We start from the raw sequence: 12,881 nt of genomic DNA, 5'->3' as shown, positions 1-12,881 counted from the left end.
ACTAGTGAGGGTATTCTAGACCAGAAGAAAAAATTATGTTAGGGAAGGAAGAATTAAGCAGAATGCATTGAACAGGCTGCAACTTTCTCCATTTTTCTTCAGTCGTTTATTTTTAAGCATGTGCAGTAGTCACCAAGCCAGCCAATAGCTTCCACAGTGGCTAAATGGAGCTCTCTGAGCCCTCTGCTAAATTTTGACAGGAGACAGTAGTCAGTGATGAGTTACTGATTGGGGTGCACCACAGTTGCAGTCCAGGTTCCCTGCAAGGTCCCACTTATGCTGATTTGCTGCACTAAGGCCTTGGCCATTGCGAAGACGGTTGAGGTGTGTCCAATATTATGATCCCAGACCAGAACACAACAGTTTCCTGGACCGAAACCACAATAAAGTGTTACGACCCCCTGGGCTAGAGCGTCGTCAATTCCAGCCCCACTTGACCCAGAATCGCAACACAATTGAAATAAATAAATAATTCTTCGAAAAACACCCAAATGTTTTGGCCCTTGGTTTCCCAATTAACTGCAGTCACCATGTTTGTAAATTTAAACACAATTAAGTTTATTACCAGCAATAATTAAATATGCAGCAAATACAACAAGTTAACTATTATCTAATTCCTACCTCCCACTTTAACTTACCCCCCTCCACACACAAACACACACAAAGACAAACAGGCACATAGGGGAGAGGAAGGGTGTAAAATAATAAATAAAAGGATGAAAGTCTTTGTTTCAGATGGTGGTCTTCAAGCATGCCTTCTTTCAATTTAGGCTTTCAGTTCAAGATTTCTGCTGTCAATGGGTAATGATTTTCACAGTCGATTCATTAAGGTGTCTGCGGTTTCATAAATACTGCAGCTGTTCTGTAGACAACACGAGAGAGGAGAGAAGAGAGAGACGAGAGAGAAGAGAGAGAGGAGAGAGAGAGGAGAGAGAGAGGAGAGATTGAGATTCAACAGGACCCAATCATCGCTTGTTCACGGGCAGAATATGGCCTTTTGACTTCCTCGCTTTCCTTGCTCGAATTAAAGATATATGATCATTAAGCTTCCATGGATCAATATGATAACAGCAAAAATAAAGAAAGGGAAAAAAGGGAATCAACAGAAAGAGCCCTTACAACAGTGAATACGATACCCTGAATTTCTATCCTTATTTCCACTTCAACAACAAGAAATTAAACCATATCAGCTCTCAATCCACCTTAAATACCAATGATGTGGAGATGCCGGCGTTGGACTGGGGTGAGCACAGTAAGATGTCTTACAATACCAGGTTAAAGTCCAACAGGTTTGTTTCAAACACTAGCTTTCGGAGCACAGCTCCTTTCTCAGGTGAGGAAGGAGCAGTGTTCCGAAAGCTAGTGTTTGAGACAGACCTGTTGGACTTTTGGACTTTTTCAAATAACTCTTGTGCCTTTGGTATTTAAGTAAGAAGTTTACAACACCAGGTTAAAGTCCAACAGGTTTGTTTTGAATCACTAGCTTTCAGAGCACTGCTCTTTCCTCACCTGAGTGTTGTAAACTTCTTACTTAAATACCAAAGGCACAGAGTTATCATTTGAAAAACAAATCACTTGGCACTGCTTTACAGAACGGACTCCGGTCTGAACTCCTGCAGAAACGTCTTCAAAACCCATTTCAACTGGCTTGTCTCAGTTCCCCCTTGTCCTCCGGCATGTCTGCACTGCTTCAAATACAGTAAATCTCTTTTAACTAACCTACAATGAGAACAAACTGCCTTACTCCTGTCTCAACTTCAGCCAGATCAGAGCTGATACTGGAAATGCTTCCCCAAATAGCCTGATGCATTAGCTCTACCCAGCAATGACTTCATCTCACAAAGCTGAAAACAAATTAACTCCCCAGGGAATCCTAATCAAAAACAATTTGCATTAGCCCAAGATTTTTAACAATGCCTAATATCACCTCATGCTCTTTGATGCTTTGCTGTCGTTCAAACCCAGATTATTTTAAAAACATGATTGCAGCAGTCAAACACACTCCAACCCAGGCTTTTAACCAGCAGCAGTTGGATTTGCAGAATTCTTATATCGCAGCAGGCTTGAGTTGATGTAAGCTTTCTCCTAGAGCTTTTCTGTTGCAATCTCCTTTTTATGTGAGGGGATGAGGTATCGCTCAGGACTGGGAGCCAGGGGAACTGAGTTGATGGGAGAGAACCCAATATAGTATGCATTGTTGGGTTGAGCTGGGTACTTACAAGATTGGTGTGGGTTGAATTGTATCATATTGGTGCACAGTATTCTGCAGTCGAGTAGACAATGACAAGAGCCGAGGTCCTTGGGTATGAGCATTTGCACTCCATGAACAGCACCTTTGCTGAGGAGGTTGTGTTTAGTTTTGATCTTTGCTGCTGTCTTGCTCAGATATTTCTTGTCTGTCAGTGTTTGGTCAAGGGTAACACCAAGATAAATGGGTTGTTGTTTGTAATTCAGTCTCTTGCCATTCAATGAGATGTTGAGTTCCCTCTCAGCGCTGGCATTGTAAAGGCGAAATATACTGGAGACTGTTTTTTGCTGCTGGGCTGAAGGCACCAGGGCTTGCAATAGTTGGCCAGCTTTGCATCATTTTTGTTTAGTGTTGTCTCTAGTTTAGAAAGTTCTGAGGCTGAGAGCCACAGCAGATATCGCCAGCATATATGTAGTACAGTGGTTAGCATTGTTGCTTCGCAGCACCAGGGTCCCAGGTTTGATTCCCGGCTTGGGTAGCTGTCTGTGCAGAGTCTGCACGTTCTCCCCGTGCATGCACTCTCATCTCACATGTAGGGCGCGATTCTCCGCAAATGCGGAGAGTCGTAAAGGCTGCCGTGAAACTGGCCGTGTTTCACGGCAGCCTCCTCGCCACCTCCCGGTACCCGATTATCGCTCCCGGTCGGGGCTAGCAGCACGGCCCTGTGAAGAACAGCATCACAGGCTTAGCAACCGTCACTAAGCCCGCGCGCCAAGCGTCACAGCAGCTGACGCGCACGATGACGTCAGCCGCGCATGCGCGGGTTGGACGGCTCCAACCCGCGCATGCGCGGATGACGTCATCACGCATGTGTGTCAAACCCACGCATGCGCGGGCCGTCATGCCCCTCAGCCGCCCCGCGGACTGATCCTGCGGGGCGGCGGAGGAACAAAGAGTGCGCGGGTATCGGACCCGCTGCCCACCGATCGCGGGCACATGCCACCCTTGGCACGGCCGTGGTGCGGCCATGCCAATCGGTGCCATGGTTGTCTGGGACGGCACTTTGCGGCCGTTTTCACAAACGGTGAGAGCAGGTGTGTTTGCGTTCGTGAAAACGGCCGTAAAGGCCTCGGAACTCGGCCCATCAGCCTGGGGAGAATCGCTGTTCGCTGTAAAAAACGGCGACCAGCGATTCGTCTCGTGGGGCGGCCGTGGTGGGGTGGGGTGGGTGGGGGGGGGGGGGGGGGGGGGGGGGGGGGGGGGGGGGGGGGGGGGGGAGAGAATAGCGGGAGGTCGGGAAAAATGTCGGGAAGGCCCTCCCGCTATTCTCCGACCCGTCGTGGGCAGCAGAGAATCGCGCCCATAATCTTTTTTTATTATTGTCACAAGTAGGTTTACTTAACATTGCAATGAAGTTACGTGGGTTTCCTCTGGGTGCTCCTGTTTCCTCCCACAAGTCCCGAAAGATTTCCGGTTAGGTAATTTGGACATTCTGAATTGTCCCTCAGTGTACCTGAACCGGCACCGGAGAAGTGTGGCGACGAGGGGATTTTCACAGTAACTTCATTGCAGTGTTAAGTAAACCTACTTGTGACAATAATAATAAAAAAAGATTATATGTGAGATGAGAGTGCATGCATGTGTGAGAGATGAGTTGCGTCTGTGTGAGTGAGAGATACAAATGCGCGTGTGTGTGTGCGTGCGTGCGTGCGTGTGTGTGAGTGAGAGAGAGAGGGAGAGAACAGAATCCAGCATTCCAGCAGCACTCTTCCCTTTATTAATGACAAAAAGGTAAGACCTAAGAAGGTTTTTAATAAGGGTTTTTTAAAATGATAGTAAATGGATACTTAAGAAGTAGAAAAGACTATAAATTAGATTTTGGATGTTTGTATATAATGTGTGAAAACCATCTGTTTTTGTGGTTTGGCTCTTCAACACAATAAGAATGTTTCTCAGAAGTTCCTTCTGTATTCTTTGGAGGCCAGAAGGGTTCTGTGGCTAAAAAAGTTTGGGAAACCTTGATTGAGGCCTTGGACTGGCAATGTCGCTATAATCCATGAAAAGAATAACATGGAGTGATGTGGCAGGCTGTCCTATCATTACTTAAGGTACTTTTGTCTATCTACATGTGTGCATGGCCCGTGAGCATCATGGATGTTAGTATTTATTGCTCATCCCAATTGCCCATGAAAAAGTAGTGGTTAATTATGTTAACAATGTAAACTGTAATATGGGAAGCCTGTGTTATCAAGCAGGAAAGCAAACAAAACTGAGCGGGCTAATTTAAAAAATGGATTACCTTATCACCTTTCTTGATTGTTCTAATTTGAAGTTTTCCAATTGCCTTTTTTGCAGCATCTCCAAGACGACGCTAGCAAAACAAAATATAGCTTGCATTACAACAAGAACAGTATGAAGTAGCTACTACTATACACTGTGGTGGTTCAACATTCATAAGACTGAATGGGTAAATTTATAAAATCAATACAGTATACGGAATCACTCTACGTACCCTGCATCCTTCACTCCCTTCCTGACCTTACTCACCATTGCTCTAATACTGCTCATTAGTGCATTTCTCTCATTTCTTTTGCCTCAACTTTGGGAGGCCATGTTTTAGTTGTCCAAGATATATGGAATTCTCTCCAAGATCTTCACTACCTCCATTCCCTTTCTTTAACATCCTCCTAAACAATGTTTTTTGAGCAGAACTCCTAATTTTCATTCTTGATTAAACATTACTTATTCTTCACAACCACATGAAGTGTCTTGGGACTTTTTCTACATTAAAAGCGCTATAAAAATGCAAGATATTTGTCAGAGTTCTCCATTTAAGAGACTATGTTTTCCCGCCGGAAATGAATCGCCACTGATTTGCACTCATGCTGGGAGCCCAAATATCCAAAGGCTATCTATCCCTTGACATGCAAATTTATGCATGGTGGGTATTGCGAGGGATTTCCTTTCAAATCTTCTACTGGGCCGCCATTTTGAGCGGGCGGCCCAGTAGCACTGTTCGGCATCTGTGCCTCTCCCCCCCCCACAGGACGAGGGTGACTCGACCCCCCCCCCCTCCCCACCACAGACCCTCGCGAATGACCCCCACCAGAAACCCTAAAATTAAAGAGACTCCCACCAGAGACTCCCCCATTAGAGACCTCCACCAGAGACCCCTGCCTGGAACGCCCCCCCCAATCGGAGAGATCCAAGCCTGGAAGCCTGCCCCCATTAGAAGAGACCCCTGCCTCAAAGTCCTCCATAAGAGAAATCCCTGCCATGAAGCTAGACAGCAGTTTCAGGTGGGGGTCTCTCTTATGGGGGCGTCTCTGGTAGATTTGCATTGTGAGGGAGGTGAAGGGTAGTCCTATGATGGACTTTGGGAGCCATTATTGGTGGGACAAAGATTTTGAGAGTTACTGCTGTATTGGTGGAGAAATTCTAAATCAGAACACCAAAAGTAGGTTTATATCAGTAGCTCAAGATAAAGGAAAATTAAATGAGAACACAAACTTAAACTTTATGGTCTTGTTCAGCTGGTGGAAATCAGGCAGGCGTGTGCTTGCGTATGGCCATAAGATTGCCCACCCACCCCCAGCTGCAATTTGGACTCTGGGGACATTATCATATTGGAGGCAGACTTCCTGGCTTCTACAAGAATGCAAACAACAGAAATGCACTACGGGGGTGACAGCAGCGGGGAGATGAACGCATGGAAATTTTTCTTTTGATTTTAAAATGTTACTTTTCCTTGGCTCCAACATTTCCTTGGCTGTTCGACGGCAAGAACGTTTAAAGCACTCCCATGTACATTCCTCCTGTATTTGGCCTAATGCAGCCCTCAGATGACAATGGAACATTTGAAATTTGGAAACTAGGATCAAATAAACGGCCCCAGCATCCAACGTCAGAAAAGCCAAATCGCACAAAGCAGAGGCAGCGTGTCTACATTAGCCTGAGACTTAATACATGTACCCACATATAGGTAAGTGAATATGAAGGAGCAGGAATTGTTCCTCAGAAAACCGAGTAGATAGAGGGGGCAGGGCAGGGTGATGGTAAAATACAATCTTGAGCATATTTCCTGCCCCTTCCTCTCTATATTCTTCAGGATAGAACTAGGCTGGCTCAGTACATGGCCCATGAGGTTCCAGACTGTGCACGCAAGTACCCACAAAGACAAAACCTTGAACCTTTGTTTAAAGATGAATATTTATACCTTTGGCAGGCTGCACTTCAACTGTATGTTCTAGAAGAGCAGTGATTGTTAATAGTACAAAACTATAATTGGTGATATACTCTTTTACAATATTCCTGTGAAACATCTTGTTCATTTCATTACATTAAGGGCACTATATAAATTTACACTATGTTTTGTAATAGATCCCTCAATATTCAGATGTTATGCCTGAAAACATTGTTGATGTTCTTGTTTCCCATCCGCGCCCCCAGTGAGAGAACTATATTCTGTAATGTCCCAAAACTGGAGGTTCATCTCAAGTCATGATCTTGACACCACATTACAGTTGGATCATGTTTGGATATGTAACAGACAGTACAGTATATAGTGTCATTTGACTTGCTAGTTCGTTGAGGAATGTTTTAGATGCCTATCCATCATTAATTGTGCAAGCCTGAAATAATTCTGTATACAATTATATAATTTTGTATAATTATGATGACCCAAATGCTTTGAGAAGCATGTATTTTCTTTTAGTGCCCCTTTTAAGTCCAAAGTGAGCTTGGAAGCATTCTGAAAGACAGTCAATTGCTTTCCTGATTATGACCAAATAAAGTTCTAAGAAATACCCATGCGACCGAAGGTGGCCTTGCGGGTGTACAGCTAAGAAGCAAAGGATAAATTGAAAGTGGGGTTGGATCAGCCAGTGCTTTTTCTTTTGCAGTTCAGAACACACTGAGAATTTGTATAAAGAGGAAACAAGCAAGGTTCTTTCTGAATAGAACAGTTTTCTGTTTGGCAGTCTTCAAGCAGACCCGGTGTTAAAGAAGGTCTCTGAGAATAGACCAAAGTCCGTGTTACCATGCATGTTATACAGCTGTAATGAAGAGAGTGCAGAGTGGAAGACAACAAAAGGCAGGGGATTGTGGATTACTGCTGTCTCAGCCAGAGAAAGGAGTCTCTGGGGATTTTGTACCATTAGAACTGTCATGAGAGGGTTCATAAACATGTGTCTCATCATCGGTAACATGTTCCGGGGGCTTTGGACAGAACATGGCTGCTGTTGAATACAACTTGAGGACTAAAACGATTGAGTGGGAAGCGAGAGATCCGACATAGAGATTGACTCAGTAAAAATATGAATATTTGTAACTATGTGAGGCATATCTTTGTTATATTGATCATTAAAAGTGAAATTTACCTTTTTATTTGAAATATGCTTCACATGTTAATGTTTGAATTATGTTGATTTTAGTTGGTACATTACAGTAAAACTTTTAAGAAGTGAAATCTTGTCTACCAGTTTCTTTTTGTTGCCATTGTGGGGATTGCTTTTTTTTTTTAAAAAAGCTCTCCACCTTTATGAGGATCGTAACATAATGCAGCAATAAATATATGGTGAACAAAAGAAAACTAAGTAAAACTATAAATGTTAACTCTTAATAAAGAGCACATAGGATGCAAAACTCAAGATTTAATGGCCACAAGCCAGGGTTTTCTGCTTTGGAGGAAAGCCAAAGTGGCATCTTCCAGTTCAGCATAATTAGGAAATTTGCCCAAAGTCTGTCAGAGTTATTCTGTATGTGTCAGCGAATTCCGTGGGGTGTGGGATAGAAAAAGGTCACTGGCTGTCTCATGGCATCTTTAGTGGAACAGGGATGTCTCTGAGGCATCTGCAAAACAGATTCAGGGCTGGATTTAATGCAGCCGGTGCAGTGCCAATCATGTTGGCTGGGCCCACTTAACTGTGGGAGAGGCTCTGCATCAGTCTCCCAGGGGTAGGATAACCACCCACAATTAAGTCATTGGTTTACTTTGTTTGCTAATGTTGGCAGAATAAAACCGACATACAGACGATATTTCCAATTGTTTCTCTTCCTAACAATTATGTGGATGTATCTACACCACAATGATTGCCACAGTTCAAGCAGGCGATTCACCACCACCTTCTCAAGAGCAATTAGGGATTGGCAACAAATGTTCGTCTAGCCTGCAATGCCCATATCAAGAACAAAAAAATTGTGAGGAAGACCAAAATTAGATGTCATCAATATAAAGCATGAAGAAATCAAATAGGGAATTCAGAAGAAACTTCTTGACCAGGGTGCAGCAAGAATGTGGAACTCGCTACCACAAACAGTGGTTGAGGTGAATCATATAGGTGCACATAAACATAAGCAAATAAAGGAGAAGGGTTCTGTTGATGGAATTAGGTGAGGAAGGATGGAGAAAATGCTCGAATGGAGCATAAATGCCAAAATGGACTAATCAGGACAAAAAGCCTGATTCGGAGCTGTATGTTTTAAGTAAAACACTTACAGCATATTAAGTGTGCTAGCTACTCTGAATGGGTGTTCAGTGGGCAAGTTGTACTTTGCTAACAAGCAATTATCTATATTACTTGCAGGTTATGAAGCCAAATGTAAATTACAGCTGATAAGAAAGTATGCAATGACCTGATCGTTCCACACAGCATTGTATGGAAATACGCATAATTCTTTGCTATGTCCCATCAATGAGTGAATTGCACACAACATTAGACAATAACTATGGTGTATACTCGAACAGATAAAGTATGAGGCAATCAGAATTATAGATTCTGTGTTCCAACTGCATCTCCCATGTATCAGACAAGCACAAAATAGTTCAGCTACAGTCAACACTGGGGGATTCACAGACTTTATACATTGAATCGGAAGTGTCCAACAAATATAAAGAGCAAACTTTGGTAGGAAGAATAGGAAGGTCATTTATCACTTGGGAGTTGGGAACGTAGCTAGGGTAAGGAATCCTGGAATACAAGTACACCAGTCAATAAAAGTTGTGTCACACGTTAGTAATACCATTAAAAGAAGCAATGTTAAACTTGTATCAAACTACATCTAAAGTATTACATTCTAGTCGCCATACGATAACAAAGATATAGGGACACTGCAGAAGGTGCAAAATGAATTTACAAGGATGATACCAGAAATATCGTTCAGGAAAAGATGAATAGATTAGGTCTCTTTTCTCTTGAAAAAGGAAGCTGAGGGGCGATCTAATAGAGTCTTTAAAATTATGAAATGTTTCACGGTTTCAATTTGAGTGGATACAGGGAGGATATCCCAACTTGTAATGTTTTAGAGGCCACCAATATTCACCCAAAAATAAAATAGAGATTTTAAAAGAAACTTCTTTGCCGAAAGTGATGAGAATGTGGAACTCACTGCCACAGGAATGAATACAATATGCATTCCGGGAGATTAGGCTAGCATATGAGGGAAAAGTGAATAGGGGGTTATGATTTAGAGGAGGGAAGATGAGTGTGGGAGGATGGAGTGAAGCATAAACATCGGCATGTGCTGGTTGGGCCAAATGGTCTGTTTCTGTACTGTATATCCTAGGTTATCTACATTGCACCAGAGCCTCCACCATATGAACAGCATAAAAATGTGATATATACTTTTTAAATTAGACTTGTCCTTTACATCCAGATTGTCAGTCTATTCTTGATTGTTATTGAATAGTTTAATTTACAGTTTACAACTAAATTAAAAGAAAGCAAAAGGTTACAGTTAAATGGCAAAAAGATTTAAGTTGCTTTGACAAATACATGAACCACACAAACTCATTTTTATGTAGACTATTAATGCTAAAAAAAGGCTGCTGGCTTTATGATTAATAAGCCTATTCAATGTCACAAATATCAAATAATTAGGTATGATATTCATGATTCATTTTACCCAGAGAAGCAATATTTTTATTTCCTCTTTCTGCTAGCTATGAGCTGAAATGAGTTAAATTGGCAATATGATTCTAAAAAGCTGGTGAAATGGCTAATCCGGGAGGCAGAGGAATTCAGACTTTTGCAGCAGTTACTGTGAAAATACAGGTACTTCATTATGATTAGATAGTGAGATCTTTATTCTGGGCTTCTACTGTTGATAAATATTGGCACTTGATGCCCAAAGTAATGAATTTTGTGCCAAGAACAAATACAAAAAAAAATTATTAATGAATAACTACTTATCATATGTTAGTATTTACGTGATCATTAAATACATAAGTATTAGTATTAATATTCACCAAATACGGGCAGCACGGTGGCGCAGTGGTTAGTGCTGCTGCCTCACTGCGCCGAGGTCCCAGGTTCGATCCCGGCTCAGGATCACTGTCCGTGTGGAGTTTGCACATTCTCCCCGTGTTTGCGTGGGTTTTGCCCTCACAACCCAAAAGATGTGCAGGGTAGGTGAATTGGCCACACTAAATTGTCCCTTAATTTGAAAAAATGAATTGGGCAGTCTAAATTTAAAAAAAATATATTAAGCAAATATATTTCTACAGCTACATTTTTCTGACGAACATCAAGTATTTTCAAAACTCTGCCTATTGTTTACACACCGACAGTGTGCAAGTAAAACAGTCAATATGAAGTGTATATCATTCTGAAATCTAATGCTAACCAAATACATTTGACATGAGAAGGCTTATACAACACTTCTGCTTCAGTGTGCGCGCAAACATTGGTATTGTTTCATCAAACCCATGTCATCATAATCAAAAGTCAATGGTGTAACATCACAACACTCAATTTCACTGTTAATATTAGACCATCCAAGGCTTGTATTTTAAGTCCTGATGTCATTTACAGTTAGAGCAATCCAAATGTGACACATTGATTGGATAAAGAGCCACATGCATATCAATGTCATCTACACAGTACAATTATTGTAATAATATATCCCAAAGTGTCACAGAGGCATAATAAAACTAAATGTGACACCCAAGGCGCGATTCTCTGGCCGCGATTCTCTGGCCGCGTTGCACTCGAGCAAGAGCAGAACGCGGCCTGTGAATCTCGGGTGAAGCCTCCCGTGGGTTTCCCGGAAGCGCCTCTCGGATTCACCCAAGTCCCGTGAGGCGTCAAATCTGAAGTCCGCCCAAAAGGGGCAAGACCAAATGCCGCTCACTAAAGGTCTTAAACCTATTTAAGGCGTCCCTACCCAGGATACACAATCATCCCTGAAATCACTGGCCTGAGCAGTGAGGCTGCAGCCAAGCGCCAATCAGTATAGGTCCACAAGAGCATAGACCAGGTGGAATGGCACCTGGGGGTCTCCTGGGTGATTGGTTGTCCCTAGGTGGTCAGTGCAGGGACGCTCCCTGGAACGTGGACACGTTGGCACTGACCAGCTGGCACCCTGGCACTGACAAAGTACCCTGGTGCACTGCCAAGCTGGCAGGGGCACTGCCTGGGTGCCACGGTGGCGTGCAAGCGTGCCTGGGTGGCACTTCCAAAGATTAGGGCCTGAGGGGGGCTATGCCCATAAAAGGAGGGCGGGGTTGGGGGTGGGAGGGGTGTTGAACCAGGGGGAGGGGGGTTGCAGGGCAGTTAAGTAGGGGCCTCATGGAGATTGGGGGGAATGACAGGTGATGGCCCTGGAAGGGGTGGTACTGTATGGAGGCGTGGGACGGCCTGAAGACAGGGGGCCACATGGACCCCATAGCAGGGTGTCCTCACTTGGGGGTGGAGGGGGTGTGAGGGACCCACAAACTCACTTAGAGATCGGGGCACCCTTTCAAAATTGCGGCTCGATCTTAGAGTCCAGTTCCCCAGTGCTGTAAAAAGTGACTAAGTGTCATTGAGTATTGAATAAATGGGTGGGGGGGGGGGTTACTTGGCGGCAGGAAACTCCTTGAAAAACCCGCCACAAATGAACTTAGAAATGTTTCCATTGAATCGTGCCCCAAGCCACATAAGGGAATATTAGGGCAAGTGACCAAAAGGTTTTTTTTTTAAAAAGTAGATTTTAACTAATATCTTAAAGGAGAAAAATAGAAGTTGAAATATCATAAATCGTAAAAAGAATTACATCAAAACCTTTTAAGAATTTTATCTATTTTGAAACTGGACATTTCACAAATATAAAATCAGTTTTTCAATCTCAGAGAGGTTGTTCAACAATAAAAATGCTTAGTATGCTGATAAAAACCCAGTTGTACTTCACTGAACAAGGCACTACTTTTTTGACCTATATTTAAAGTGGCAAAGAGGAAGACCACATCAGTTGAAGTGATTTCTAAAGATTGCTGTATGCAGGGGCATAACCAGTGAAGGAGCAGAAAATCATTACCAACAACCTCTTAATTTCCACATTTAATTGTGCACAAGCGGATGATAGCAGAGTTTGGTCAGTTTCACAATTGTAGTGACGGTGAGTGCTGACCTTGGGAACTTATTTATTTTTAGCCCTTTGAGCTTGTCTGCAATCTCTACTTCATTTAGATCACAGTCTTGAATAGTTGGGTTCATTTTTTGGGGGGACATGGTATTCATATCTTGTACAATGAATAGGTTGAGGAAGAAATCATTCAGAATATTTGCCAGTTTGTGCTTATCTTTGCCTGCACATTCTCCCTGTGTCTGCGAGGGCTTCCTCCAGGTGCTCTGGTTTCCTCCCACAGTCCAAAAATGTGCAGGTTAGGTGGACTGGCCATGATAAATTACCCTTAGTTTCCAAAAAGGTTAGGTGG

At 43.0% G+C, this 12,881-nt stretch overlaps 1 protein-coding gene across 2 annotated transcripts in view; it reads right to left on the bottom strand.

Annotated features, from left to right (window-relative positions):
* rnf150a (ring finger protein 150a) overlaps nucleotides 1–12,881 on the bottom strand; it is a 127,115-nt gene that overhangs the window by 33,756 nt on the left and 80,478 nt on the right. For both annotated transcript variants that reach the window (XM_038792455.1, XM_038792454.1), the window contains exon 3: nucleotides 4,488–4,559. In XM_038792455.1, coding sequence (XP_038648383.1) covers nucleotides 4,488–4,559 — 72 coding nt within the window. The remainder of the gene's footprint in view (nucleotides 1–4,487; nucleotides 4,560–12,881) is intronic.

This window comes from Scyliorhinus canicula, chromosome 3 (genome assembly GCF_902713615.1).
Source record: "Scyliorhinus canicula chromosome 3, sScyCan1.1, whole genome shotgun sequence".
NCBI classification, from domain to species: Eukaryota; Metazoa; Chordata; class Chondrichthyes; order Carcharhiniformes; family Scyliorhinidae; genus Scyliorhinus; species Scyliorhinus canicula.
The sequence above is the reverse complement of the archived record's forward strand: the minus strand, read 5'-3'. Positions and strand labels throughout refer to the sequence as shown.